General features: G+C 31.0%; 1 protein-coding gene and 1 pseudogene across 1 annotated transcript; one reads left to right on the plus strand and one right to left on the minus strand.

The window, feature by feature from the left end:
• The first annotated feature begins 7,636 nt into the window (after nucleotides 1-7,636).
• On the plus strand, nucleotides 7,637-9,116 carry LOC134692511 (uncharacterized; annotated as a pseudogene).
• Nucleotides 9,117-19,126: 10,010 nt separating this feature from the next.
• LOC134692708 (ankyrin repeat domain-containing protein 46-like) lies at nucleotides 19,127-25,935 on the minus strand. Its single transcript, XM_063553203.1, has 2 exons — nucleotides 25,552-25,935; nucleotides 19,127-22,526 (listed from the first exon to the last, which is right to left on the minus strand). The coding sequence occupies exons 1-2, from the start codon at nucleotides 25,866-25,868 to the stop codon at nucleotides 22,262-22,264; spliced, it is 582 nt and encodes a 193-aa protein (XP_063409273.1). The 5' UTR covers nucleotides 25,869-25,935; the 3' UTR covers nucleotides 19,127-22,261.
• Nucleotides 25,936-26,014: the final 79 nt, after the last annotated feature.

A 26,014-nucleotide genomic window follows, 5' to 3' on the forward strand; every position in this document is an offset into this window, starting at 1 on the left:
AAAATTGTACTTTGATTTTTTTTTGTATTTGAATATCGAATCATCTTTTATATTATTAGCTGTAGAAAAATGAGTAACTATATAAATGTATGATATACATCAGTGGCAGATCGAGAAATTTCCTAAGGGGGCCCACTGAGTGCCTTAGAGGGGGTCTGCCTCTGTACATTATTTTGGGCATTTGCTGCAGCTTAAGGGTATGAAATTTAGTTTTATTTGATTTATCATTTTCATCATTCACCCATAAGTTGAAAATTGAAAATATGTATAGTTAAATTTTGGCTTTAAATGCTAATAGGTTTCATAAGATGAGAATAAATCTCGTATTTGAACCATGTTTCATGACCCTAGTAATCTATAAAGCAGAGTTGATAAACAAATATTTTTTTACATTGAAAATTATAATGAAATGTGCATGAAATAGACATTTATTTCAAAAGATGTCATTGGGATTTTTTATGTTGATGGTCTTTTTTATTCATATATATTTTTTTTAAGATTAAATTGTAATTTTTTCATGCATAATTGTCAATATTTTTTCATCATGTGTTTCATCCTCATTGTAGAAAAAGGGAGAGATTCTTATGTCAATAATATTCATTCTGAATTAATTACTGTAAATCAACTAATTTCTACGTGTTATTTATTGCAAGGAGAAAAATAATTCCAGTTGAAATAGTTGTGAAAGTTAAAAACGGGGATCTTTTCTTTGTCTTACTACATTAATGCAATTTGAAAATCACAAATTTGAATAGTAAAGGCTAAATACAAAATAAAATATTCACGAAAAAAAATAATTGGTTTTACAGTTTCTCAATATTGTTCATTTTTACATAAGGTAGTTAATGATAGTTTTGTAATCAGAAATGCAAGTAATTTTTTTTTCAATTTCATTAACATCAGAAAAGTTGACATTTTCATTAAAATTTATAAGAAAATAGAAATTTTTAAAATAGATTAAAATCACCAATTTACTCCTTATAGATGCACCCCCCTTTATTATGCTAAAGAGTGTATCAAGTGTAGCTTCACTTCATTAATGATCATGAATAATAATAATATCATAATTGTTGAAATATTGTTGTAAATATTATATACTGGTAGATATATATGTATTGGTGTATTACTGCTTGATATTCTTTGGCTAAACAGTTGCCATAGCAACTCTAAAATATTGATTATAGTGTATTGTGACCAATGCTTAAAAGGCTTCAAGTCAATGTAATAATAAAGCTGTCTTCGCTTTGCTTCTTTCTTTTGTTTTTTTATTTATATAAAATTCAGGATTTTCTAGCCCTAACAAAAATCCTGATCTCACTCAGATTTTCCAGCTAATAATTAACTGGTTTTAACCACTGCTTGAAAGTCATCAATCGATTGACAGAAAACAAATCGGCTTTACAAACTAAAAATGAAGAAAAACACATCAACTATTAGAGGAAAACAACAAACAACAGAAACACTGGAGTGCAACAAACAAACAAAAGACAATGCAATACACACAGAAAAGAACTATAATATAACAAGTGCCAGTCAAAGTATAAAAAAGAAGATGTGGTATGATTGCCAATGAGACAACTATCCACAAAAGACCAAAATGACACAAACATCAACAACTATAGGTCACCGTACGGCCTTCAACTTTGGAATATAAATTGTTAGGAATGTGTTAAACTCAATTTCTCTTATGGGTTATTGGTCAAGCTGATAAAAATACAGATGATGCTTCTACGCCTTACTTACAAAAATCTGACAACGCTCAATTCTACTTTCTGTCTTTGAAACATTTCTGGACCCTTCAGCTTTGTTCTACTGATATTCACTTTCAAAAAAATGCTAATGTATGTTGAATTAAGTATTGTCAGATCCATTTAAGACGCAAGTTCTATATTTCAGGCAGATTGTGAAACAGTTAAAAAATAACAAAAACCAATCACATCAGTGTTGATTAGAAAGCATTATCAGGAAACCAAATATCCCGAAACATTCATTATTCCCCATTTTTGGCTTGTGTGCCCGGCAAAATAACAAGTTTTCATTCTGACAACAACAGTCAATGTGCTTCCTCGATGGTGTTCAACTTTGTTCTTGTTTCAGCTTTCAAACTTTTGTATCTGGGCGTCACTATAGTAAGTCTTGTGTGGACAAAATGCACATCTGGCGTATTAAAATTTTAAACTTGTTGCCTTTTGTTAGCTATTATTCGTGTGTTTCTTTGTCAATTGTGTTCTCCTATTTATTTATATTGTAGTCCTGTAATGTAATGTTGTCATTTTAATTTTATATTGCACATGGCCATAAACGAGGGATGTTTGGCATGCCACAAAACCAGGTTCAACCCACCATTTTTTCCTTTAAAAATGTCCTGTACCAAGTCAGGAATATGGCCATTGTTATATTATAGTTCATTTCTGTGTGTGTTACATTTTAACGTTGTGTTTCCGTTGTGTCGTTTGTTTTCTCTTATTTTTGAGTTTGAATTCACATTACTATAAGACATGTCACGGTACTTATCTATCCTAAATTCATGTATTAGGTTTTGATGATATATTTGTTATTCTCATAGGATTTTGTCTAATGCTTAGTCTGTTTCTGTGTGTGTTACATTTTAATATTGTGTCGTTGTTCTCCTCTTATATTTAATGTGTTTCCCTCAGTTTTAGTTTCTTACACCGATTTTGTTTTTTGTCCATGGATTTATGAGTTTTGAACAGCGGTATACTACTGTTGCCTTTATTTAATGCAGTTGACATTCTGAAATGTCACAATGAATTCATCAACAAGCACACACGCATTTCATCATTAAAATTTAACAGTTTTACTCTCTCACACAAGTTTTTTTAAAGGTTACAGAATCTTTAACAACAACATAATATTATGTAATACTATTCTTTTCATTAAGTGTGGAGCCTGCCACTTCTGTAGCAGAAAGCTTGACATAGGGATTGTGATCCGGCCGCTGCAGCTTTAGCTAACTTTTTAAAAACTGTATACTATAGACGGTGGAAAATTTGGACGCTTCATACTTTGTATATAGATGCCCTATGTTACGAAGTTTTATGTCTGTATGTGTCCATTGTTCTTGACCTCATTTAATGGTTCAGTGACTACTTGAAAAAAGTTAAGATTTTTTGTAATGTTAATTTCTTTCTTATTATGAGTAATAATATAACTATATTTAGTATGTACGTACCTGGAAAGGTCCTCCTGCCCGTCAGTCAGTTCATTTGACCTCAACCTCATTTCATGTATCAGTGAACAAGGTTTAGTTTTTCTTGTCCAGTCCACATATCAAAAACTATAAGTAAGAACTCTTCTATATTTGGTGTATAGAAGATTGTAAGGTGTTCATATCTAAATGGCAAGTGTCATCTGACCTTGATCTCATTTTCATTGTTCCGTGGTCAAAGTTTAGTTTTTGATTTGTTTGTTTTTTCTAATACTATATGCAATAGGTTAACTATGTTTGGTGTATGGGAATATTTAATAATGTACATGTCAGTCTTGCAGGTTTTATTTGGCCCTAAATTCATTTTCACAGTTCATTGCTCGTTGTTAATATTTAATGTTTTGGTCTGTTTTACTTAAACTATACGCAATAGTTCGACTGTATTTATTGTATGAAACGATTGAAAGGTGTATATATCTGTCTGGCAGGTATCATCTGACCTTGACCTTATTTTTATTGTTCATTGGTCAAAGTTAAGGTTTCCAGGTTAAGTTTGTTTCTTAGATACTATAAGCATTATGTCAACTTTTGATTGATTGTAAGATGTACATGTCTGTCTGGCAGGTATCATCTGACCTTGACCTCATTTTCATGGTTCATTGGTTGATGTTTAGTTTTCTTGGTTAAGCCTGTTTTCTTAGAAACTATAAGCAATAGGTCAACTATACTTTGTGTATTGAATGATTGTAAGGTCCTCTTATATTTAATGCGTTTCCCTCAGTGTTAGTTTGTAACCCCGATTTTGTTTTTTGTCCATGGATTTATGAGTTTTGAACAGCGGTATACTACTGTTGCCTTTATTTATCTGACCTTGATCCCATTTGTTTGGATCATGTTAAGTTTATCATAGGTTTGTATAGAAGTCGAGACATTTTATAGTGTGAACTCTTGTTAAAAACCTTTCAAGATCCTCGGGTTTTATCATAGTGATACACACTTTCAAAAATGCAAAGGTTGAAATGTGATAGGCTGGTGTTATAATTATCAGAAGAGAAAGCAGTAAAATTGAGCTATGCCGGATCCTTATAAACGAAGCGATGACACATGATATGTGTTCCAAGCGCATTGTAAAAAGATGGAAAATCACCAAAAACTAGTTACATCAAAGTTGGCTAGAATGAGCAATCACGAGAAATTATATCCTGAAAAAATATTCAATTGTGCAGAAGAATTTTGACAATTACACCTCTTCTGAATGTCATAAAAAAAGTCAAAACAACAAAACACACATTTTATCATCCCTGAAATGTCATAGAAAAGTAAAAAAACAAAAAAAACAAAAAATTCGCGCACATTTTATCATCTCTGAAATGTCATAGAAAAGCCAAAACAACACTTCGCACACATTGTATAATTTAAATTTAAGAGCTTAACCATCTCACAAAACATTTACATTTTCTATATGTTACCGAAAATTTCTACAACAGTATAACACAATATGCTTCCCTACTTTTTTGTTTTTTTAAAACCTTTTGGGAAACTCTGTTTTTTTCCATTATGTTACATATCTTCGATAATTATTTAGAATTGTGATAATTTCATTTCTTCTGAAATCACTTAAATCACTGTGTTTAAACCACACCGGCCAAATTTATTTGGATTCGATGGTATCTAATATCCGGCATTTCCATTTTGACATGACCCATTTCTGTCATTCCATACTCAGAAATACAAGTATTGAGGTGCTCGAAGTGGCTAGTTTTGTAATCTCCGTGTCAATATATTTCTTTTCATACCTTTCTTTCCGTACAATGTGAAAAAATTAACGAGATATTAAACAAATTCGAGGCAAGGTTCACGCAAATCGTCATTTTGACATGCATTTTTACTTATTTCTCTGTTAATATAGAACGGCTGTAGAAAATATATAACACCTTACAATAGAAAATAGTTATATATGTGTACACATTCTTCGATATCATAAAAATAACAAATAAATAAACCGAAATCAACCTTTTCTCTGTCCAATAATGTTCCGTCACCGTGCCGGATATGAGATACCATCGAGTCCAAACAAACTTTGCCGGTGTGGTCAAGTCAACACTTTGCACACATTTTATAATTAAACATTTTATCGTCCCAAAACATTTGTCATACAAATTTTCTAAATTCTACAGAAAGTTTACGACAACATAAGAAATAATGGTACCATACTTTTAAAAAAACAAAAAACTTTCGGAATCCTCTGCTTTTGTCATAATGTTACACACTTTCAATAATTTAAAGGTTGAAAAATTATTGGCTGGTGTTATAAATATCAGAACAGAAAGTAGAACTGAATGATGTCAAGAAAGAGATGACATATGATAAGTGTTTTAAGCACATTGTGAAACAGTTAGAAAATCCCCATAACTAGTACGTGTAATACCAAAGTTGGCTAGAATAGGCAATCACAAAAAAAGTATCCTGAAAAATTATTTGGTTGTGCAGAAGACTAAGAATTGTGACAACTACAAAAAATATAAAAAAAGTCAAAACAACATTTCCCACACATTTTATCATTACATTTAATAGTTTTATTCTCTTGCAAAATATATGTGATACAAGATTTTTTTTAAAATACAACAACATAACACTTTATCATTACATTTTATCCTTGAAAAAAAATGACATAAAAATTGTCAACATTACATGTATTTTACACGTTATAGTCCCACAGTGACATAAACAATAATCAAAAGTACATGTACTTTAGCAGGGGTTTTGAAAGGTTGGTTCCTTGCAGGGGAAATACCCATTAAAAAACAAATTGTTGGTGTGAAAAAGTACTTTTTTAGCCTTAATTATTATAATCCTTGGGTGGCAAAAATATATTTTTTAATATCTATTTCTGAATATTCTTGCCATTTTTCACATTTTTTGTCTCATCTGTGACGACAGTCATAGTATGTCAGCCATAGATATTACTATCTGGTGGTGACGTAAAGTACTCGAATACAGCTTTATATTTCAGGAGGTTTAAGACATGGTCAGCCACATATTCCTCATATCTTGTATGCAGATACCTTATGTTACAAAGTATCCATGGTTCAGTGACTGCTTGATAAAAAAAATGAGTTTTTTGTAATGTAAATTTCTCACTTAATATTAAAACAGATAACTACATTGGACATATGTATTCTTTGCAACGTCTACGTGTCCATCAGACACGATTCACCGGAACTCGACCCCAATTTATGGACCAGTGACCAAGGTTAAAGTTACATGATTAGGTCAGTTCCTCTAATCCTATAAGCAGTCGGATAACTATATGTGGTGTATAGAATGACTGTAATTGTTACATGTCAGTCTAGCAGGTTTGGTCTGATCTTTACCTCATTTTCATGGTTCATTGGTCTTGGATTTTTGTCTGTTTTTTTGTATGGTAGTATTGTCTTTTACACAACTCTCCACAAGAGACAAAATGACACAGCCATTAACAACTATAGGTCACCATAAGGACGTCAATGATGGACAAGGGCTATACTTAAGCAAACATCTGCTTTTTGTATCGTGGATTATCTATATGCATGTTCATAACATAAGGACGAAATCATGTATAAATAAAGCCTGTCTGCTCTGGATACCATTCCAGAGCACATGCCTTTTTGGTGGGGTTCGTGCTGCTTATTCTTTAGCCTCCTATATTGTGTTTAGTTCACTGTTGTTTGTCTGTTTGTCTCTGAGTATTTTATTTTTTAATCATGGCGTTTTCTAATTTATGAACTGGCCCAAGGCAATATCTACAAATATAGAAAAGCAATATATCAAAATATCCACAATGTTTTAAGGTTTCGAAAATACAAAAACAAATCACACTGATAAAATAAAATTGTCCGTTTAATTAAGTTAATACAACGTTTTAGTTTTATAGTTTTAGACGTAGATATCACTACAGATGAAATAATTAAGTCTATCAAAGCTCTTAAAAATGGGAAAAGTACTGCAATGGATTTGGTATCAAATGAAATGCTTAAATATGGAGGTCAGGCTATATTAAATCCTCTCACAAAGCTGTTTAATTTTATTCTAAATATTGGCCAATTCCCATCTAAATGGAATGATAGTTTCCTAGTCCTTTTACACAAATCTGGAAGCAAAATGGACCCTAGCAATTATAGGGGCATTTCTATCACTTCTAACTTGGGAAAACTTTTTAATAGAGTCATTCATTCAAGATTACTGAAATTTGTTAATAACATATCTCTTATCAGTCAATATCAAATAGGATTTAAACAAAATTGTAGAACTGCTGATCACATATTTTCTTTAAAAACCATTATTGATCACTATAAAAGTAAAAAGAAGAAAGTATTTGCTGCTTTCATAGACCTACGTAAAGCCTTTGATACCATATGAAGAGTAGGCTTATTTTATAAACTTTTAAAATCAGGTTTACCTAAAAAGCTTTTTAATATTTTTTCTGCAATGTATGAAAATACTACCACTAGAATTAAATTTTCAAATGGTCTTAGTACTGCATTCACTTCAGAGCGAGGTGTTAAACAAGGGGATGTTTTAAGCCCCACACTTTTTAATATTTTTATTGATGATGTTGTAAAAGATTTATTCAATGGTAGCTGTGAACCAGTTAGAGTTGGTGATTTGTCTGTAAATTGTTTATTATATGCTGATGATATTGTATTACTATCAGAAAGCAAAACTGGTTTGAAAGCCAGTCTCAATACTCTTAGTACATATTGCTCAAATTGGAAGCTACAGGTTAATGTTCAAAAATCAAAGGTTTTAGATTTTAACTCTAATGGTAAAACATATCTAAATGAGTTTTTTTATAATGATAATATCATACAAACTGTCTCCAAATATTGCTACTTGGGAATAATGTTAAAGTGTAATGGCAACTTTAACGTAGCTGTATCCTTGCTGATGGAAAAAGCTAGGAAAGCATGTTTTAAGATTAAAAAAACAATTGGATTGGATAATCCTTGTAAACTTTTAGAAAAATTATTTGATTCATTAGTAAGCCCCATATTGCTGTATTGTAGTGAGATTTGGGGTGTTTTTGATAATTCGGGAGACAATTCCATTTTGGAAAAATTCCATATGAAATTCATAAAAGAAATTGTAGGTGTTCATTGTAAAGCAATTAATGCTCCTTGTAGAGCTGAACTTTGCAGGCTACCGTTATGCTCAAAAATATCATTTTCTTGTATTAAGTTTTATGATCATATTTTAAGGTCTGAAAACGCACTTATATCCAAAGTTTTTCTGGCAACTGAAAAAAATAACCCCTGGACAAAGAAACTTTATTCTATTTTTAACAATCTAGGATTCTCAAACCTAGCTGGGGGAAACTTTTCTATTAAACAATATCTACCAAGTATTAAACAACGAGTGATTGATCAGTGCACACAGGATCAATCATAAAAAATTCATGATTTATCAAAACTAAAATTTTACCAACAATTTCATAATTCAAAGCAGCGTAGTTCTTATGTTGATGTTCTAAGTAATAGATTAGAAAGGTCATCTCTGTGTAAAATTAGATTGAGTGCACACAATCTTGCTATTGAAAAGGGGCGATATCTAGGTTTAGCCACCGACGAACGAGTTTGTAATGTATGTAAATCAGGTGAGGTAGAAGATGAAAATCACTTTTTACTGAAATGTGAAATTTTTTCAAACTATAGATTTAACTTTAAAAATAAGATATTAAATATACTTCCTACATGTTGTAGTGAAAATCAGCTAAATATTAATAGTTGTATTAATAGTAATTCTTTAAAAGTCCTGAAAGTGACTAGTTCTTATATATATAAATGTCTGATGTATAGAAACGAGATTTTAGCTTCTTAATTATAACATATTTAAATACTAGTAAATGTATGCTGTATTCATTGTTGTAATGCACTGTAATATGGGCCTTTGCCAATTATTGTAATTGTGTTTGTGCCAATAAAATATTTGTAAAATATTTGTAATTTTGTACAACCAGTGATAACAAGATGGTTGACATGAAACTACTGATTACAATAAGCAAAACAGTGATGGCTATATAGTGTTATAAAAGAGAGACGAAAAATACCAGATGGACAGTCAAACTCATAAATCGAAAATAACAAACGTCATGGCTAAAAATGAAAAAAGACAAACAGACAAACAATAGTACACATGACACAACATAGAAAACTAAAAAATAACTAGTGGTGATCGATCTCAGGTCCTCCGGAAAGGTAAGCAGATCTTTCTCCACATTATAAATTATAAACTATGATGTGTCGAACATACTGAGTTCATCAATGAGTTGAATCTAACGTACAATAAAAGATTGACGAAGATACCAAATAGGCATTCAAACAGTAAATAAAGTCAACAGTAATATACCGGTGTTCAAAAATGATTAACCAATTGAGACAAAACAAATCCAAGTTACAAACTAAAACCGAGGGAAACATCAACTGTAAGAGGAGCACAAAGTCGTTACAAGAACACTGAAGTGAACAAAAATGAAAAACAAAAATTGTCCTGGCGTGTCATTTGTTCCGCCGGAACATATATCATACGAAATATGTTCCAGCGGAATTTATACCACAGAAAATATGTTCCAGCACTGTAACATTTGCTCCAGAACTAATCTTTTGACGAAATGTGAATTAAGTTCCGGAACAAAAATCACAGCTCCGTGAATTTTGTTCAAATATTAAATTTTTTAAAAAAAGTGAAAAAATACACGTGATTTTAGTTTTAAACGTAGATATTTCATAGAAATCAATGAATAAGTTCTGCTTAACATATTTCACAGAAAATAAGTACCTTTGCAACATATCGCACAGAGATGATATTCTTGTTATACTTAAAAATTATAATGCTGTACTGTGCTTGCATGGGGTAAACTTGCAATTCAAGGCATGACTGTGACTGTAGGATGAAGAAAAGCAATGGTAATGTATCATAATTTGCAGTTATGTTCTCTGTGGTATTCCATCTCCCTGTAAATCTGTCGAGGGTGTTCTAGTCGGCATACATGTACTTAGCTATAAGATTATGGTACAGTTTCAAAAGAGTGTGATTCTTTATATCTTTTGATGCGATTAATCATTCATTTTGACCTTTTCAAATTAGTACAAATTTCATCTTAATCTACTTTTTTATATGAATGATTATTCTTATTCTACTCTTTTCTGGCTCAAATTGGATGTTTACACTTTTTATTTATTACGTTATCAATTTAATACAACTTTTTATACTGCACTTGAATAATAGTTTAAAATCACTGATGACAAGTGCTCAGTATATTAGAAAACATTTTTAACCAGTGGAACTTATTTCACAGACAAAAAACTTATTTCACCAGGTAAGGAACAAATCTCACAAACCTGGAACTTATTTCACCAGAACCCAGAACATATTTCCTGTGAAATTAGGTCCTCTAGAACTTTTTCACAGGAACAAATTTTGGCTCACAAAAAACACACTGCATGTAGTTAACTTTAAACGAAGTTCGCTCTTAGTAAAATATTTCATCAAGATCGGACATACCTCTGGAAAACGAGAGTTAGTTGTAACTATAAAAGAAAAATAAGTTTTGTAAGTGATGGTTATTACCATGGTTCGAGTTCAAGATGACATTTTGCTCGTAATCAAACTCAATAATAAACCATCTTTTGAATGTCATGTACCTATTCAGGTATGAATATGGCAGTTGTTATCAAATAGTTCGTTTATATGCATGTTGTATTGGCGTTTGTTTTTCTTGCACTTCAGTGTTTCTGTTTTCCATTGTTGTCCTCTTATAGTTAATGTGTTTTCCTTTGTTTGAGTCTGTAACCCAGATTTGTTTTCTCTCAATCGATTAATGTCTTTTGAACAGCGGTATATACTACTGTTGCCTTTATTTAGTGCCTAAATTTTTTGTGCTGATGTAAACGATGTTATTTTCCAAGTTTCGTTTGATTGATCGCTCTCGTGTTCTGTTAAATTCACTTCAAGCTGCTTTTCAGGAAAATATTTGACCCAATCAAATATCACAGAAATTACATATTCTACATTTTGAGATATATCCGTTAAATACTGGTTTCATTTTAGATTAATAATGTTAAGTCAAACTTCTCTCAAGATATTCTGGATCTCAGTAATGACCAGGGGTCTGTTTATCGAAAATGTTATAATTTCCGTCCTAAGAATTCCTTCGGACAGAATTTAGGATGAAGTTAGGACCGACTTGCAACACGTCTCAGCATGAACATCGAATTCGAAGCTATCTTAAGAATATCTTAGCTTGAACGTCCTAACCGATGTCCTGAGTATGTGCGGAAAAGTAAATGCAAATTAAATATGAAAACAATAAAATATGATATAATATTTTATCAATATTTTAGATTTTCTAAATATGGTTAATTAAAAACTAGTTTTAAATCAAAGTTAATTAATAATTATTGTATAATAATTGTACATGTAAACTTCATTAAACAAAAAATAAAAAAAATAAAATAATTACGTATTATATAAAAATTTAACAAACTTATTGTTAACTAGATATATAATCGGTAAAAATCATTACAAGTTTTTGAGTGAGTTGAATTCGAAGTGTCACGGTTTCTTTATTTTACAGTTTGAAAGGCAAATCTCATGCGAAATTGGTCAGAAATGCTGCAAAATGGAAATTGATAAATGACATAGAATACATGAGTGGAATACATGGAATACAGTTAATATATACTTCAAATGAAAACAAATGCGTTTGAACATTTAAAACATACTGAAATTATTAAAAACTATAATAACACAATCCTTTTTCGAATCATTCATGGTTAGTTATGGTGTTCGTCTTTTAATTGACCCGTCGATCACAACTTTAAAAGATCATTAATATGCATGACTTTTATGATTTAAGGTCAAATTCAAAGCTACATTTTAAAATGCTTTTCTGTTATGATTATATGATCGTTCATTGAATATGAATCCCGATTTTGTTTTTTTGTACATCGGTGGCGGATCCAGAACTTTACATAAGGAGGGTTGACTGACTGAAGGAGGGCCGGCATGCTCCCACAAATCATGTATGTGATCCCGTCGCATTTCTGTGTTTGTCCCAAGCCAGGAGCCTCTGACCTTTGTTAGGGTATTGTATATTAGGTTGACAACTTGTTGTCTCTTACACACATTCTTCCCCATTTCCATTCTAAATTATGAATGCTAAAATTTAAAGAATAGAGAGTAATGCGGGAAAGGGGAGAGGAGAATATAGAAAAGTGACATAAAACCATAGAGAAATGAAGCAACCTCATCATTTATCTCGCAAACTACTGAAACCATGGACAAGTACAAAGAGCGCACTCACGGTATTGAAGGTGGCATATATATGTCTCACATTGTATTAAACGATTTTTTGAAAATGAAAGTGTCAAATGTTCTGTAAAATCTATTTTTAATTCAATATAAAAATCATTTGAAAGCTCGTAAATTTTTAACCTTTAAATTATATCCATAAATGGAATAATTACTATATCGATATTACCAATCATTTCACCAATAAAAATTATGTGTCTCCCTAGAATTCTGATATGGATAAAATTCAAAACATACCCGTTCCCTTTACATTATTCTATATTATATTTTATTACAGTAAGGTCATAAAAGACTTATTAAATGAAAATTCACACCGAAATACGTGCTATAACCTCGTTATTTTTGCGATCTCTTAAAATCCAAAATTTATAACGAAATTAAAATTTTGATGGGAAAATAATAATTTGAAAGAATTATCACAAAAAATAGCTTCTTGTGGAAAGACGAATACAAATGTCATATTAATTATTCCTCATAGAGCAATTATCGTTATAAAAACAAAATAATTAGTCTCTGTAGTAAGAAAATTATAAAAAAAAAACATTTCAAACTAACTCACTGCAGAAATGTTTATGCAGAAAATACCGTCGATATTCATAAAACAAAAAGAAAAATCAAAAGAAAAAAATTGACTTTAAAAAGTTGGAATTCCAGAGTGATTCAAAGAGGAAAATCTTGTCTTCTAAAAAGAACAAATAAAGTTTGAACTTTTCATACTCACTCTTTGACTAAATTAAATACGACCAACCTTAATAAAAAAAAATGCCATAATTGCAAAATTTCCCATGCATTGTTAATCATATTGTAAAAAATCATAATAAACAATACACGTAAATTAATTTCTACGGCCTAATTGGTAAATCATTCATAAATCTTTTTTTATAGCTGATCTTAAGCCTGATATTTTGGTATATCTTTCAATGTAGAAAGTAGAAAAAAAACTTAGGTCAAACTTATTGTAGAAGATAATAGTTACTAGCAAAACAATTATTGTGGGGAATTCAATGGAAACCGTATGAAATCATTTGAAGGCTACAATTACTTATCCTTATAGCAAAAAAATATTTGTAGTTCCCTTTCGACAAGTATTAGAAAAACCGAAGAGCTAATTCAAAATTGGTTGAAAGATGCAGATACAAAATTTAAAACCATATGAAATAAATCCAGTTAAATTTGTACTTAAAACTTGATTGTTGCTCTGTGTCCATTTGTCATACAAATATGTTTTTCAACGCTGGATTATTCAAATAAGAAGCCAGTCTTTCTTACATAAATTAATACAACAATTCTTTACGTTTTTAAGATATAAGTGATTGCAATTTCCGAAGTTGCAGCAACTTTGCAAACTCCGGATTGCTAAGTTTATATATTACCCGTTTCTTCATCCTGGCTGACCTGCAGAAAAAAAGTAAAATCACAAAAATACTGAACTCCGAGGAAAATTCAAAAACGTAAAGTCCTTAATCAAATGGCAAAATCAAATGATAAAACACATCAAACGAACAACAACAGTCATATTCCTTACTTGGCACAGGCATTGTACAAATGTAGAAAATGGTGGATTGAACCTAGTTTACAGCGCTAAACCTCTCACTTGTACGACAGTCGCATCAAACTCCATTATATTGACAATGATGCAGAACCTACCTTATTGACGATAAAATGATCAAAAACGTGTTCTCGTCTTTTTAAATATGCTTGTAATAATTACCACTGAAAATGATAAAATAAAACAAGACTTAACCAATCAAATTTTAACAACCAATAGATACAGATCTATATGTAGCTGTTTTAGGGACTCGGAAATAATTTAAGAAATAATTTCGTTAAATAAAATTGCATTAAAATCTGCATTTAAACAAACATACTATCAAATCTTCATTTAAAAAAAATTGCTATCACACCTCCATTTAAAAAAAAACCAAAAGGAAATATGTTTTATAAGATTCTTTTTTACTTTGGACCTCTTCCAATATTTTTACATAAGATTGCCACTCGATACCTTAAATTTTTTTATAGCACGGAACACCCTTTCTGCACTAAAACAGAAAAACAAAAATACAACAATCCATTCACAGTTTGATTAATGACTCTATTTACAAACAATTAATTTTAATTATTTAAATTACGGAGCTCTTTAAATAACTGAAACAAGAGTTAAATATTTCATTCATATTCATATCGTGCTCCAATACCGTGAAATTTGATTTGTGACATGGAGAAAAAGGTCATTGATTCTTGTCATTAATATTACGTTAATTGGGTGTGTGAAATATGATTACGCGGAGGTGCAGCTGCCGATATTAGGGTGCAGGTCGGTACGATTTTAATTTTGCTGATTAAAAACTCTAAGCTTGCTTTGAGAGTTTAGTGTTGTTTTAGTCCGTATTGTAGGTTAAACATGTATAGACAAACTCGCCCCCCCCACTTTTTCATAAAAAAAACAAGAAGTAATTGTAACAGGATGCTGTTACGAAGTCTCCCAAACAAATCTTCCATAACTCGCCATTCCTATGGTCCCATCCATTTACAAGTATCAAACAGGAGGGAGTGGTGGTGACACCCAGGGACTTTGCCTACATTTCATTTGATTTGTTTTCTTGTACCATACAAGAATATATATGGTTCAGGGATGGGGATCTTGACCGTTTACAAGTTTTCTATCAAGAGGGGATGGGGTGACTCCCAAGGGACTTTCCTTTTATGTCATTTCATTTGTTTTATTGTGCCCTACTAGAATATATATGGTTTAGGGGTGGGATCTGGATTGTTTACATGAAAATAGCACAATCTCAAATTGAACAGGGTGGGGATGACCTCGAGGGACTTCCCTCGAATTTCATTTGATTAGTTTTATTGTCCCTTACAATTATATAGATGGTTTAGGAGGATCTGGACCGTTTACAAGTTAATAGCACATTCTCAAATTGAACAGGGTGGGGATGACCCCCAGGGACTTCCCTTTTAATTCATTTGATTTGTTTTATTGTCCTCTCCAAGAATTATATGGTTATTGGGGTGGGGATCTGGACCGTGTACAAGATAATAGCACATTCTCAAATTGAACAGGGTGGGGATGACCCCCAGGGACATCCCTTTTAATTCATTTGATTTGTTTTATTGTCCTCTCCAAGAATTATATGGTTATTGGGGTGGGGATCTGGACCGTTTACAAGATAATAGCACATTTTCAAATTGAACAGGGTGGGGTGACCCCCTGGGTTTCCCTTTAATTTCATGCGATATTTTTCTTGTACTATGAGCATTTCTTGAAAATTATAGAAAATTAATTCCCATAGAATTCTAAAGTTAACCCCTCCCTTCTTTCTGTCCCCAAAATACCCCTAATTAGACCCCAATGCACAAACAAACAATTGATGGCTCACCTTGACATATTAGTCTAACATTCTATGAAACCTTAAGTAAATCTGACAAGTTCATTTTTAAAGTGGCGGAAGAAGAAGAGGAAGAAGAAAAGAAAGAAGAGGAAGCAGAATAGTAAGAAGAGGAAGAATAATAAAAAATAATAAGAACTGAGCAAAAACAATAATTCTCCAAACTTTGTTTGGGAGACTTAATAATACAAAGACATCTAGGAATTAAGTTAATCACTAAAAACTCATCAGAACATACGTTATACCATCTTCGATAACCAAAGGTTGAATGGTTACAAGTAGAGAGAAGGGAACTGGATCAGTACCTTTGGCTAGCATGGACATCATTGTACAGGCCAGACTTCAAGTTGCATTAAGTCTTGACAAACTTTCAGGGGCAATAACTCCTATAAGGGGTTTATTTCATTTAAATAGATCTTAATTTTACTGAGCATTTTTCATATTTACATTTCTCTCTTCGAACAGCGGTTTACTGTAATTGATGTGACTGTTGTAAAACTGAGAGGTTTAGCGCTATGAAACCAAGTTCAATGCACCACTTTCTGCTTAAGGAAAAGTCTGTACCAAGTCAGGAATATGACAGTAGTTATCCATTCGTTTGATGTGTTTGAGTTTTTGATTTTGCTATTTAATTATTGAATATGAGGGTCGGTTGAAAACAAACCTTAACGAAACAAGATATGGTATCAGTTTCCCAATTATTAACTTTTCATTTTTAAACCAAGAGATCAAAATATTATCACTTCATAAATATTATAGACGCCATCACGAGTTGGTTGAACGTTATGGAAAATTCTTTGAACAGATATGCTCCTTATGTCGTAACAACAATCCCCTTCCCTTTTCCTGAATGTGACCTACCGAATTAGACTTTTTACCGGCTTTGTAACACGAGCAACACGACGGGTGCAACATTTGGAAGAGAATCTGCTTCCCCTTCTGCGACGGGGATATGACCTTTATCGGGACTCCGGGACCTGGTGTTTTTAAGCATAGGATTCCGGGATTGACCCTTTCGTGATCCGGGAATTATTTTTTTTCTTCGAATTTCGTGATTTTAATTTATTTAAATTCTGGACCTCGGGATTTCGTGTGTTTAAGCCCGGGATTTTGATATAAGGGCCCTTCCTACCCCCTTTCCCCTCCCTTCTGTGGCACCTGAAATCATTCCTAGTTTTTTGATGGGGTCCGTGTTGTTTTGTACCTCTTGTGACATTTTGCCCAACATAAAAGAAATCGATACGACTGTCGTACAAGTGAGAGGTTAAGCGCTATAAAACAAGGTTCAATCCACCATTTTTTACATTTGAAAATGCCTGTACCAAGTCAGGAATATAACAGTTGTTGTCCATTTGTTTGATGAATTTATCATTAGAGTTTGCCATTTGATTAGGGTTTTTCCGTTTTGAATTTTTCTCGGAGTTCAGTATTTTTGTTATTTTACTTTTTACTACTGTTGCCTTTATTTATAATCTATTTTAGTTTCTGAAACAATGGAAAAAATCATCTTTCAACAGCAGTGACTCTCAAAATGGTTTAATTGACGATTTCAGTCCTGTTGGCTTGTTTTAACATCTAATTTTGATAAGCATTCTTGCTGAAACATTTCCTCTAGATATGTTTACCGTGGGAGAAAGACCTTGACTGTTGATAACTTGAACCTTGAACCTGTTTCATCTTATGTTGGTTTTTTAGGGTGTTATTTGACTGCTAGAGGTTGATAGTTAATGGAAGATCTATAAATAGTTACCATTTAATTTATTCATAATTTAAGAGAATAAAGAGATTTAACAATTGAGTGCTTTGCATATTGCACAGAAAGTTTTATTATTTTTACTGTACATGTATTTGTTCATTTGTGCTTTTGGATTGAAAACACTACATTTCATTTAATAATTTATGATCCGGTATTAATAAACCATAGGAAAACATTACCGTACAGCAAACCAGGTAATGGTATGACAGAAATCTAAATAACGTATTTTAGCTTTGGACTAACTGCTGAAAATTACTATATTTTTTTTAATGAAGACTGGTTACAAAACTAAACCATTCATCCTTTGACTAGTAAATGGATTTTAGTCTTAAATTCTCAACATCTTAATAGTACGAACCTAAACAGTCTTCATAAAACTTTTAGTTATTTTTGGGATATTTTCATGACTTACAGTAGTGTCCAGATATTTTCTTGACCTACAGTAGTGTTCAGATATTTTCTTGACTTACAGTAGTGATTAGATATTTTACTTACAGTCAATTCATCACAGTTCAATTGTATTTCAGACAATCCAGTGTAGTAAATGCCAACTACTGAAAAGTCTGAAAATAGTCTAAGCAGATCTTAGTAGACTGCAAGTAAAGAATTGAAATTACTAAAGATAATTAATTAATATTCATTGTTCATTCTGATGTGCTGTTCAGATCAAAATTACCATTTAAGTTGAACATTGTTTTACTACTGTTTGGTCAAAACTGCTGGACATTCACTAACTCAAGAATACCACCTTCAAACTAAATGTGCAAGTTGTCAACTTGGTAAAGACTTGAAAGATACAACATTTGCAATCTTTTAGCCTAAAACTGCTGGAAATTACCAGCTAACAAACAAAACTTCTGTAGACTAGCTACAAACTGAATTGGGCATGTTTGGTTAAAACTTGAAAGAGTTCTAAATCAAGTATTTTGGGGCCTACACAGCTCAATATTTTCTATATAGTTTACAAAATTAGTAAACGGGGTATGATTGTTAATGAGAAAAATTGTCACCAGACATTAAATCAAAGCACTTACAGCAAAGCAAGCTATAAAAGGCTCTGACAAATATAGTCCCCAATTCAAATGAGAATACTAACACTTAAACAGATTTTTGTACAAAACAATAATTAAAAACAAAACAAAAAAGAAGACAATTTAAACAAAATGATTACTAAAAATTATCAGACTTAGTAATTTATTACAATGGCTAGATAAAAACAATTTAATTTCATTAAAACAGATATGGGTAAAAGAAATTATCCCTCCCCTTCCCAACAAAGGTGAGCATAAGATCTTCATAAACACATCATTTCCTAAAGGACAAAACTATTCGAAGCACTATCATGAATTTCTTTGAAATTATCCCAACTAGGAAACATAAAATAAAAAGGAAACATCAATTTCTGGCTATGTGACGTTCATCAAATCAAATTAATTAAATAAATGAAAATACAGTTGCTTTTAAAAATAACATATTTAATAAACTCTGTATACAACATAGAACTTGACTCTGGATAAAAAGTATAAATATTTGATTATTTGACAATATATAATCCAGCTGAAATTACAAATCTGTAGATATGCATGCATGCATTAAGGAGCTACACCTAGGTTATGGAAAATAAAATTATATCAGTATGTTTGTGTCAACCATTTTCATGAATATATTCTTAGCTTCTGAATTAAATAAATTATTTCAAATTCGTTTCAGGTAATTGCTTAAATTACATTGATGAATATTGACTTTAAAAAAGCAGATAACTGATTCAAAGAGTTAATTCCCTGATTCAAGGTCTACACCCTTAAGAGATGCAATTAATCATCTTTCCTGAAATTCTGATTTTGCAAGGAGAGATAACTCTTTTAAGGTGTTCAATGCAGATACAAGCGTTACATAATTTAACTGCAAATCAATTGAAATTTACACTATTTTGTGAAATAGCAGAAAAACAAGAATCATGAATCACTACTTTTCTTTCACAGCAGCTGATTTAGATAATTTCCCACCATATTTAACAAGAAATGATTCCCCCTATTTATTCTTTATGAAATATTTAGTAAACGGCCAATACACCACCTCAATATTTAGTCCATTATTTCTAGATGAAAATTGGTTCAGTTAAATGCATAATAAAACTTAAGAGAGTTAATAAAACAATTATTATTAAGCTTTATTTCTTTAATAACTGCTGCAAGATGTGGTTATCTGACATTGATTTTTACATATATCTATATGGGTGGGTCAATCATTTTTTCCCAAATTAAGTAAAGGAAAGGGGGGGGGGTCAGTGAAAAAACTATGTGAATTAAGTTTTTTATCCTCCATTGAACTTTGATGTCGTTCCTAAATGTACAATTGTTTTTGTTGATGAATGCATAATACAAAATGTTACCAATCTAAAAACTAATGAAAATTTGCCTCTTTTGAATAAATTAGGAGAAAATTGAAATTTATGATAATTTTTACATAATTGGTAGACCTCTAATATGTTATTTAAAGAGAAAAAAACCCTATTTTAAAACTATTCATTATTTTAACTCTGATAGATTGTGGTGTTGGTCATTAAATCCTATTCTGAAAATTAAACTTTAAATACAGGTCTTATGGAGAATTTATTCCTTAATGAGGATCTATTTTATAACCTGAACTTTTGGTGTCCATATACTTAGCTCTATTCCAGGAAAATTTAAGTATATAAACTTAGACACTGCTGTACTTTAACAAGTTAAAATAAAAAATGTATGTTATCAACAAGAAATTATATTTCAAATGGAATTATTTAATGAATACCTAATAATAACAGTCTAGTGATTTTCATAAAAAATCTGATGAAATGAGTTCTTGAATAATGTAATATAACAATTCATATAACATATTACATAACAAAATATGTTTTTTTAAAGTGAATATTGAGAGAAAATTAACAATCTAATAATTGCTTGCAACACAGTAATATAAAAAAAAAATAGTACAAAAATAACAATTCTGGGATAATCCACATCCCAAAAATAATAAAACAAATAAATAAAAAAATAGAAATCATAGAAAATAAGTAAAAAAACAATCAGTTGAAGTTTGAACTTATTTTATTTTTAAATGGATATCATATCTTCATATCAAAAACTTTTCTAATTTAAAAATTAAAAGAAAAGTGTTAAATTTTTTGTCCTGTAATCATTTTTATCATGTTTAAATAATTACTTGAAACCATATTTTTTCTTGAATAATATAGTCACATGGCAGTTCTTATATCCATGTTTATCCTTAAAAGTTAAATTCAATGCCATATAAACTTATCTTTTGATAATGTTGAAGCAATTTGATTATGACCATTTAAGACCAAGAATTTAAAAAAAATGTCCATTAAAAGCAAAGTTTTCAGGAGTAACATACGAAAGTCTTCATACAACTGACATTTTCATCTAGATAATCACTTTATCATATAGCATGCAAAGGGAAGTAATCAAAACAGCAAACATCTGATTTTGTCTATCAAAATAATCCTTTCCAAATGTTGTACTGAATTATCTCCCTTTAACTGATTTTTTTTTTCAAAATTAAATTTTTTTTTTTCTGTTTAAACTGCATTGTATACATTTATATAAATTGTGTCAGATGAACCAGAAAAAATATAATGGAGAACATGAACTACTTTGACATTCCCATTGGACTGTTTAAATTGAGTCAGAAAAAATATTTTTGAAAATTGACTCAATTTACAGTTACAAAGAAATGAATTTACTTGAGACAATGTTACAACACAAATCAATGTAATATATAAATGCACTTGAAAATATGAGGCCAAATAAAATAGTATGTGTAGTTCCAGTTACAAAAAAATAGGGTAGGTATACATGTAGGTAGTTTTTTTTTTAATTTTCTGTTTTTTGTTTACATTAAGTCTTTGGGAGCAAAATTCTGACTTTAATAGTGCCTAATTAAAAATCACAAAAATCTTTAGGGTAGGCTTTTATTATGACTAAAAAGAAAGGTAAGTAGGGTAAATGGAACCACACATTTATTTTATATGGCCTCGGCGAAAAAATAGTTGACTCCTTCTATCAATTGTACTGCTGGGATAAATTATAATAGAATTGAAAATATGGAATATAACTACTTAATTTGAAATCCAGATTTCAATTGAGATGATACTTCCAAGAGTAATTGAGAAATTTTTATTCAATTATTATTTGCACTTATTTGTTTTGGTGGTAAAAGTCTGTTATGAGGCTGAAAAACAACATGCAACAAAAACCTTTCAAAATAGTGAGTGATTAATTTTGACAAAAACTTCATAACTCACAAATATTCAAAAATTAAGACTGAGGCCACAAAAATTAATAAACATGTATGTGTTTCCTATTACCATTGATTACGTATTTGAAAATAATAGGGTAGGTAGAAAGGGATTTTTTTTATTTCACCTTTTTTTTTTACATTGAGTCAATATGGAAAGGATATTCTGACTTTAACAGTGCTTATTGTAAATGACAAAAGAAACTTAAGGGTAGGCTATTTTGGAGCTTAAAAAATGAAGGGTAGGGTAAAAGGAAACACACATCTTTTTTTATTTGGCCGGACAGAATCAGATATTTACACAATAATAGGGTTTGCTCTCTTTAGATGTGAAGACAGCCCTGTAATAGTATATGCTGCATAAACAGAAATAAATAATAGTAAAAGTATCAGTAATAGGAGATTCTTAATGCCAAGTTCTTCGCTAAACTCGTGAAACAATGTTTTCAAATTGTTCTGAGATACTTCTTCTTCCTTCTTATACTGGTCAAATACTTGTAATACTGATCTCGGCACTCCTCTTCTCCTAGCCATTTCTTTAGGTGTTGCTCCTATACAATTTCTGAAAAAGAAAATAATATGATAAAATACATACACATCATTCTGATTTCGAGATGGTCAGTCTTTTACTCTCACTTCTTAATGATGAGTGTTAAGCTTCAAGAAGCAGCAAATACCTACTTAAAAGGCTCTGGTTTAACCCAAGACGAGGTTAAAAGGCTCTGGTTTAACCCAAGACGAGGTTAAAAGGCTCTGGTTTAACCCAAGACGAGGTTAAAAGGCTCTGGTTTAAGCGAAGACGAGGTTAAAAGGCTCTGGTTTAAGCGAAGACAAGGTTAAAAGGCTCTGGTTAACCCAAGACGAGGTTAAAAGGTTCTGGTTTAACCCAAGACGAGGTTAAAAGGCTCTGGTTTAACCCAAGACGAGGCCAACAGGCTATGCTGGATTTTTAATGTGCCCATTTATTGTTTTGAACATATCAGGCTGTTAGTTTTCTCATATGAATTGTTTCTCATTTGTCATTTCCAGGCCTTTAGTCATGTTAGTAGCTTACAAATAAGTTTGTGTTCATTGTTGAAGGCCATAAGGTGACCTATAATTGTTTTTAGCTATTTGTTAAAGGCCCTACAGTGACCTATCATAGCTAATTTTTACATCATTTGATCTCTGTTTGAGAGTTGTCTCATAGGCAATCATACCACATCTATTTTTTTTTTAAAAGTTCACAAGGTAACATAAAAATTTGTAGGTTTCTTACATACATGTACTTGCAAATGAGTCTTAACTGTTTCTCCCTAATATTGTTTGTTTAACAGAGAAACAGCAAATACCAATTTTAAAGGCTTTGGTTTGACCCTTGAACACCCATCATACTCAAGAGGGTAGTACTGGGGGTACCTTCATGACTTTAACAGTAATTTTATTTGCAAGAAGATAAAATATACCCCGGTACACTTTCTTTTAGACGATATAAAAATGACTGATTTGACGAATCACATTGACTATTTCCCCAAAATAATGGTAACAATAATTATTTAAGACCTCTGACAAATCAAATTAGGATCTTTGGACAAATCATGGTTAAATTTTAACCAATTTGACGCTAAAGGTAGCCGAAATTGACCGTTTGACACCAGACAGTTAAGTGCATCACTACCCTCACTCAAGTTAAGCATGCTAACATTGAGCAGAGGCTGTCCGTCTTCATACAAATGTTTATACTTCAGGGAGCTACAAATTTTTTTTTTGCGGGATGGGGATAACAAATTTAGTACAGCTTTTTTTTAGTTGTAATCTCTGTCCTACCTTTCTGTTTTTACTCTATATAGTTTTTACTCTATAACCATGCTTAACAATTACTGTTCTAAATGGTGTTTAAATATAAATGAGAACAAGACAAAAGTTATGATTTTTAATAAAACAAGGAGACATTTTAATCATTTCAATGTAAAGATGAACTGTACAAAAAGTCTATGAAAGCATGTTTTAAATTACAACAATGTATGTCATCGTCAACTCAAACCCTAGTGTTTCAACTTTACTTCATTTGACATTTATATGACCACACTGTAAAACCAATTTTAACCTATGGATGTGAAGTCTGGGGTATGTTTTCTTTAAACTCAGCTGCATGTAAGAAAAATGATGAATATATATTAGAAAAGGTGTTTTCAAATGATACATCTGAAAAATCACATATCAAATTTATGAAATATGTTCTAGGTGTAAATAAGAAATCCAGTAATCTTGCTGTGACTTCTGAACTAGGGAGATACCCAATGTATTTTTATATTCTATTAGCAATGTTGAAATATTATCATCGACTTAATAATTCTAAGAACATTTTATCATATGACGCATATGTATGTAGTAAAAAACTTCACAATAATAAAGTGAATACATGGTTTTCAAGTATAGACTGTATTTTAAAAAAGCTAGGCATACAAACATGTAATTTAAAAACCAGTATCTACTCTTTCACAAAATTTATTAAAGATAAGCTATATAAAAACTATCTCCATTTCTGGAAGGAAAATAGAAATAAAGTTTTACAATCAGATCAAGGTAAACTTACTATCTATTTTTCCTTTAAAACTCTATTTTGTTTTGAAAAATATTTGGATCTAAAAGATTTTAAATTAAGGCAATCAATCTGAAAATTAGAATAAGCGCTCATCCATTAAGGATTGAGACTGATAGATATGGCAAACTGTATGTGAATAGGACACTCAGAAAATGTTTATACTGTACTTTAAATAAAGTTGAAGATGAGATACACTTTGTAACTGAATGTCCACTATATATTGATAACAGAAATGATTTTTTTACTGAAATATGTCTAAATTGTAATAATTTTCAATCGTTAGACAATTTTTCAAAGTTTTTATGGCTATTTACACAAGAAAATTTAAATGTGTATAAATGTTTAGGAAAGTATTTATCTAAAAATCTAGAGATAAGGAGAAGTTAAAAAATTATGAATACAAATTAGCCACAAATATACATATTTTGAGTGGTATATGATTTTAAATGGTATATTTTAAAGATCTAAATAGTATTGTCTGGTTCTGTCCTGGCCTTTTATAACATTTTTAATAGTACTAAACAATGTTGTTTTCTTATATTATATGTCTCTAATTTATGTCTAATCATATGTACTTGTATGTAATGTCATGAAAGCTCTTTATAGGGCCCTTTAATTGGAAATAAAATATTCTTATTCTTATATAGTCCTACCTCTTTTAAAAGTTATTTCACAATGCTTATAATAACAGTGATAACTAATTGTTCATGCTAACCGATTTTATCAGTGCACCGTTGTTACTGTAACCGTGTATGTACAAAATGTATATACAATATGAAGTGACAATTCATGGATTTTAAATAGTTTACAGTAATTCACACTGACAAAGGACAGAAGTGCCAGTGGTTCATTTGACAGAGGTGGAAAATACAGGATAGGTAAGGTAAGGTAAGGTTCAAGAGGTAAGGTAAGGTTCATGACATAATTAACAATAATTGACCTGGGGTCAACTTGTGTAACTCATTTTATATAAAAAAAAACCCAACTAGACATTAATGTATACCTGTCATCTACTTTTGCTCCCTGATTAATAAGAAGATCAATAACCTCTGCATGACCACACCAATGAAGAGGAGTGTTTCCATTCTTGTCTTTTAAGTGTGCCTTTGCCCCTTGTTCTAGAAGAAGTTCGACTATCTCACATTGGCCTCTGCATGCTGCATAGTGGAGTAGAGTGCGCCCTTGTTTGTCTCGCTTGTTTAGGTCAAATTTTCTGCTTTCTAACAAATTTATGGTAAGATCAACGTTACCATCAAGTACAGCTTCTTGTAAATCATTTCCGATTTCCATCATGTCTAACATGTGATCTATAGATTCCATTCAAATACGACATCAAACATTTTACAAAATGTCAATAACTTTCTGTTTACAAAATGAAAGTTGAGTGCCGCTTGCGAACCGCATAATTCTGAATTTATAATATAAATAACAGAATATTTTTACACTATTATGGTTAAAAACGTTTT

Source organism: Mytilus trossulus, chromosome 12 (genome assembly GCF_036588685.1).
Source record: "Mytilus trossulus isolate FHL-02 chromosome 12, PNRI_Mtr1.1.1.hap1, whole genome shotgun sequence".
Lineage (NCBI taxonomy): Eukaryota > Metazoa > Mollusca > Bivalvia > Mytilida > Mytilidae > Mytilus > Mytilus trossulus.

Coding starts and splice junctions, on each gene's coding strand:
- LOC134692708 (XM_063553203.1), bottom strand. CDS start 25,868: ATGGAATCTATAGATCACATGTTAGACATGATGGAAATCGGAAATGAT. Junction 22,527..25,551: donor GGAGCAAAAGTAGATGACAG/GTATACATTAAT, acceptor TTTCTTTTTCAG/AAATTGTATAGGAGCAACAC.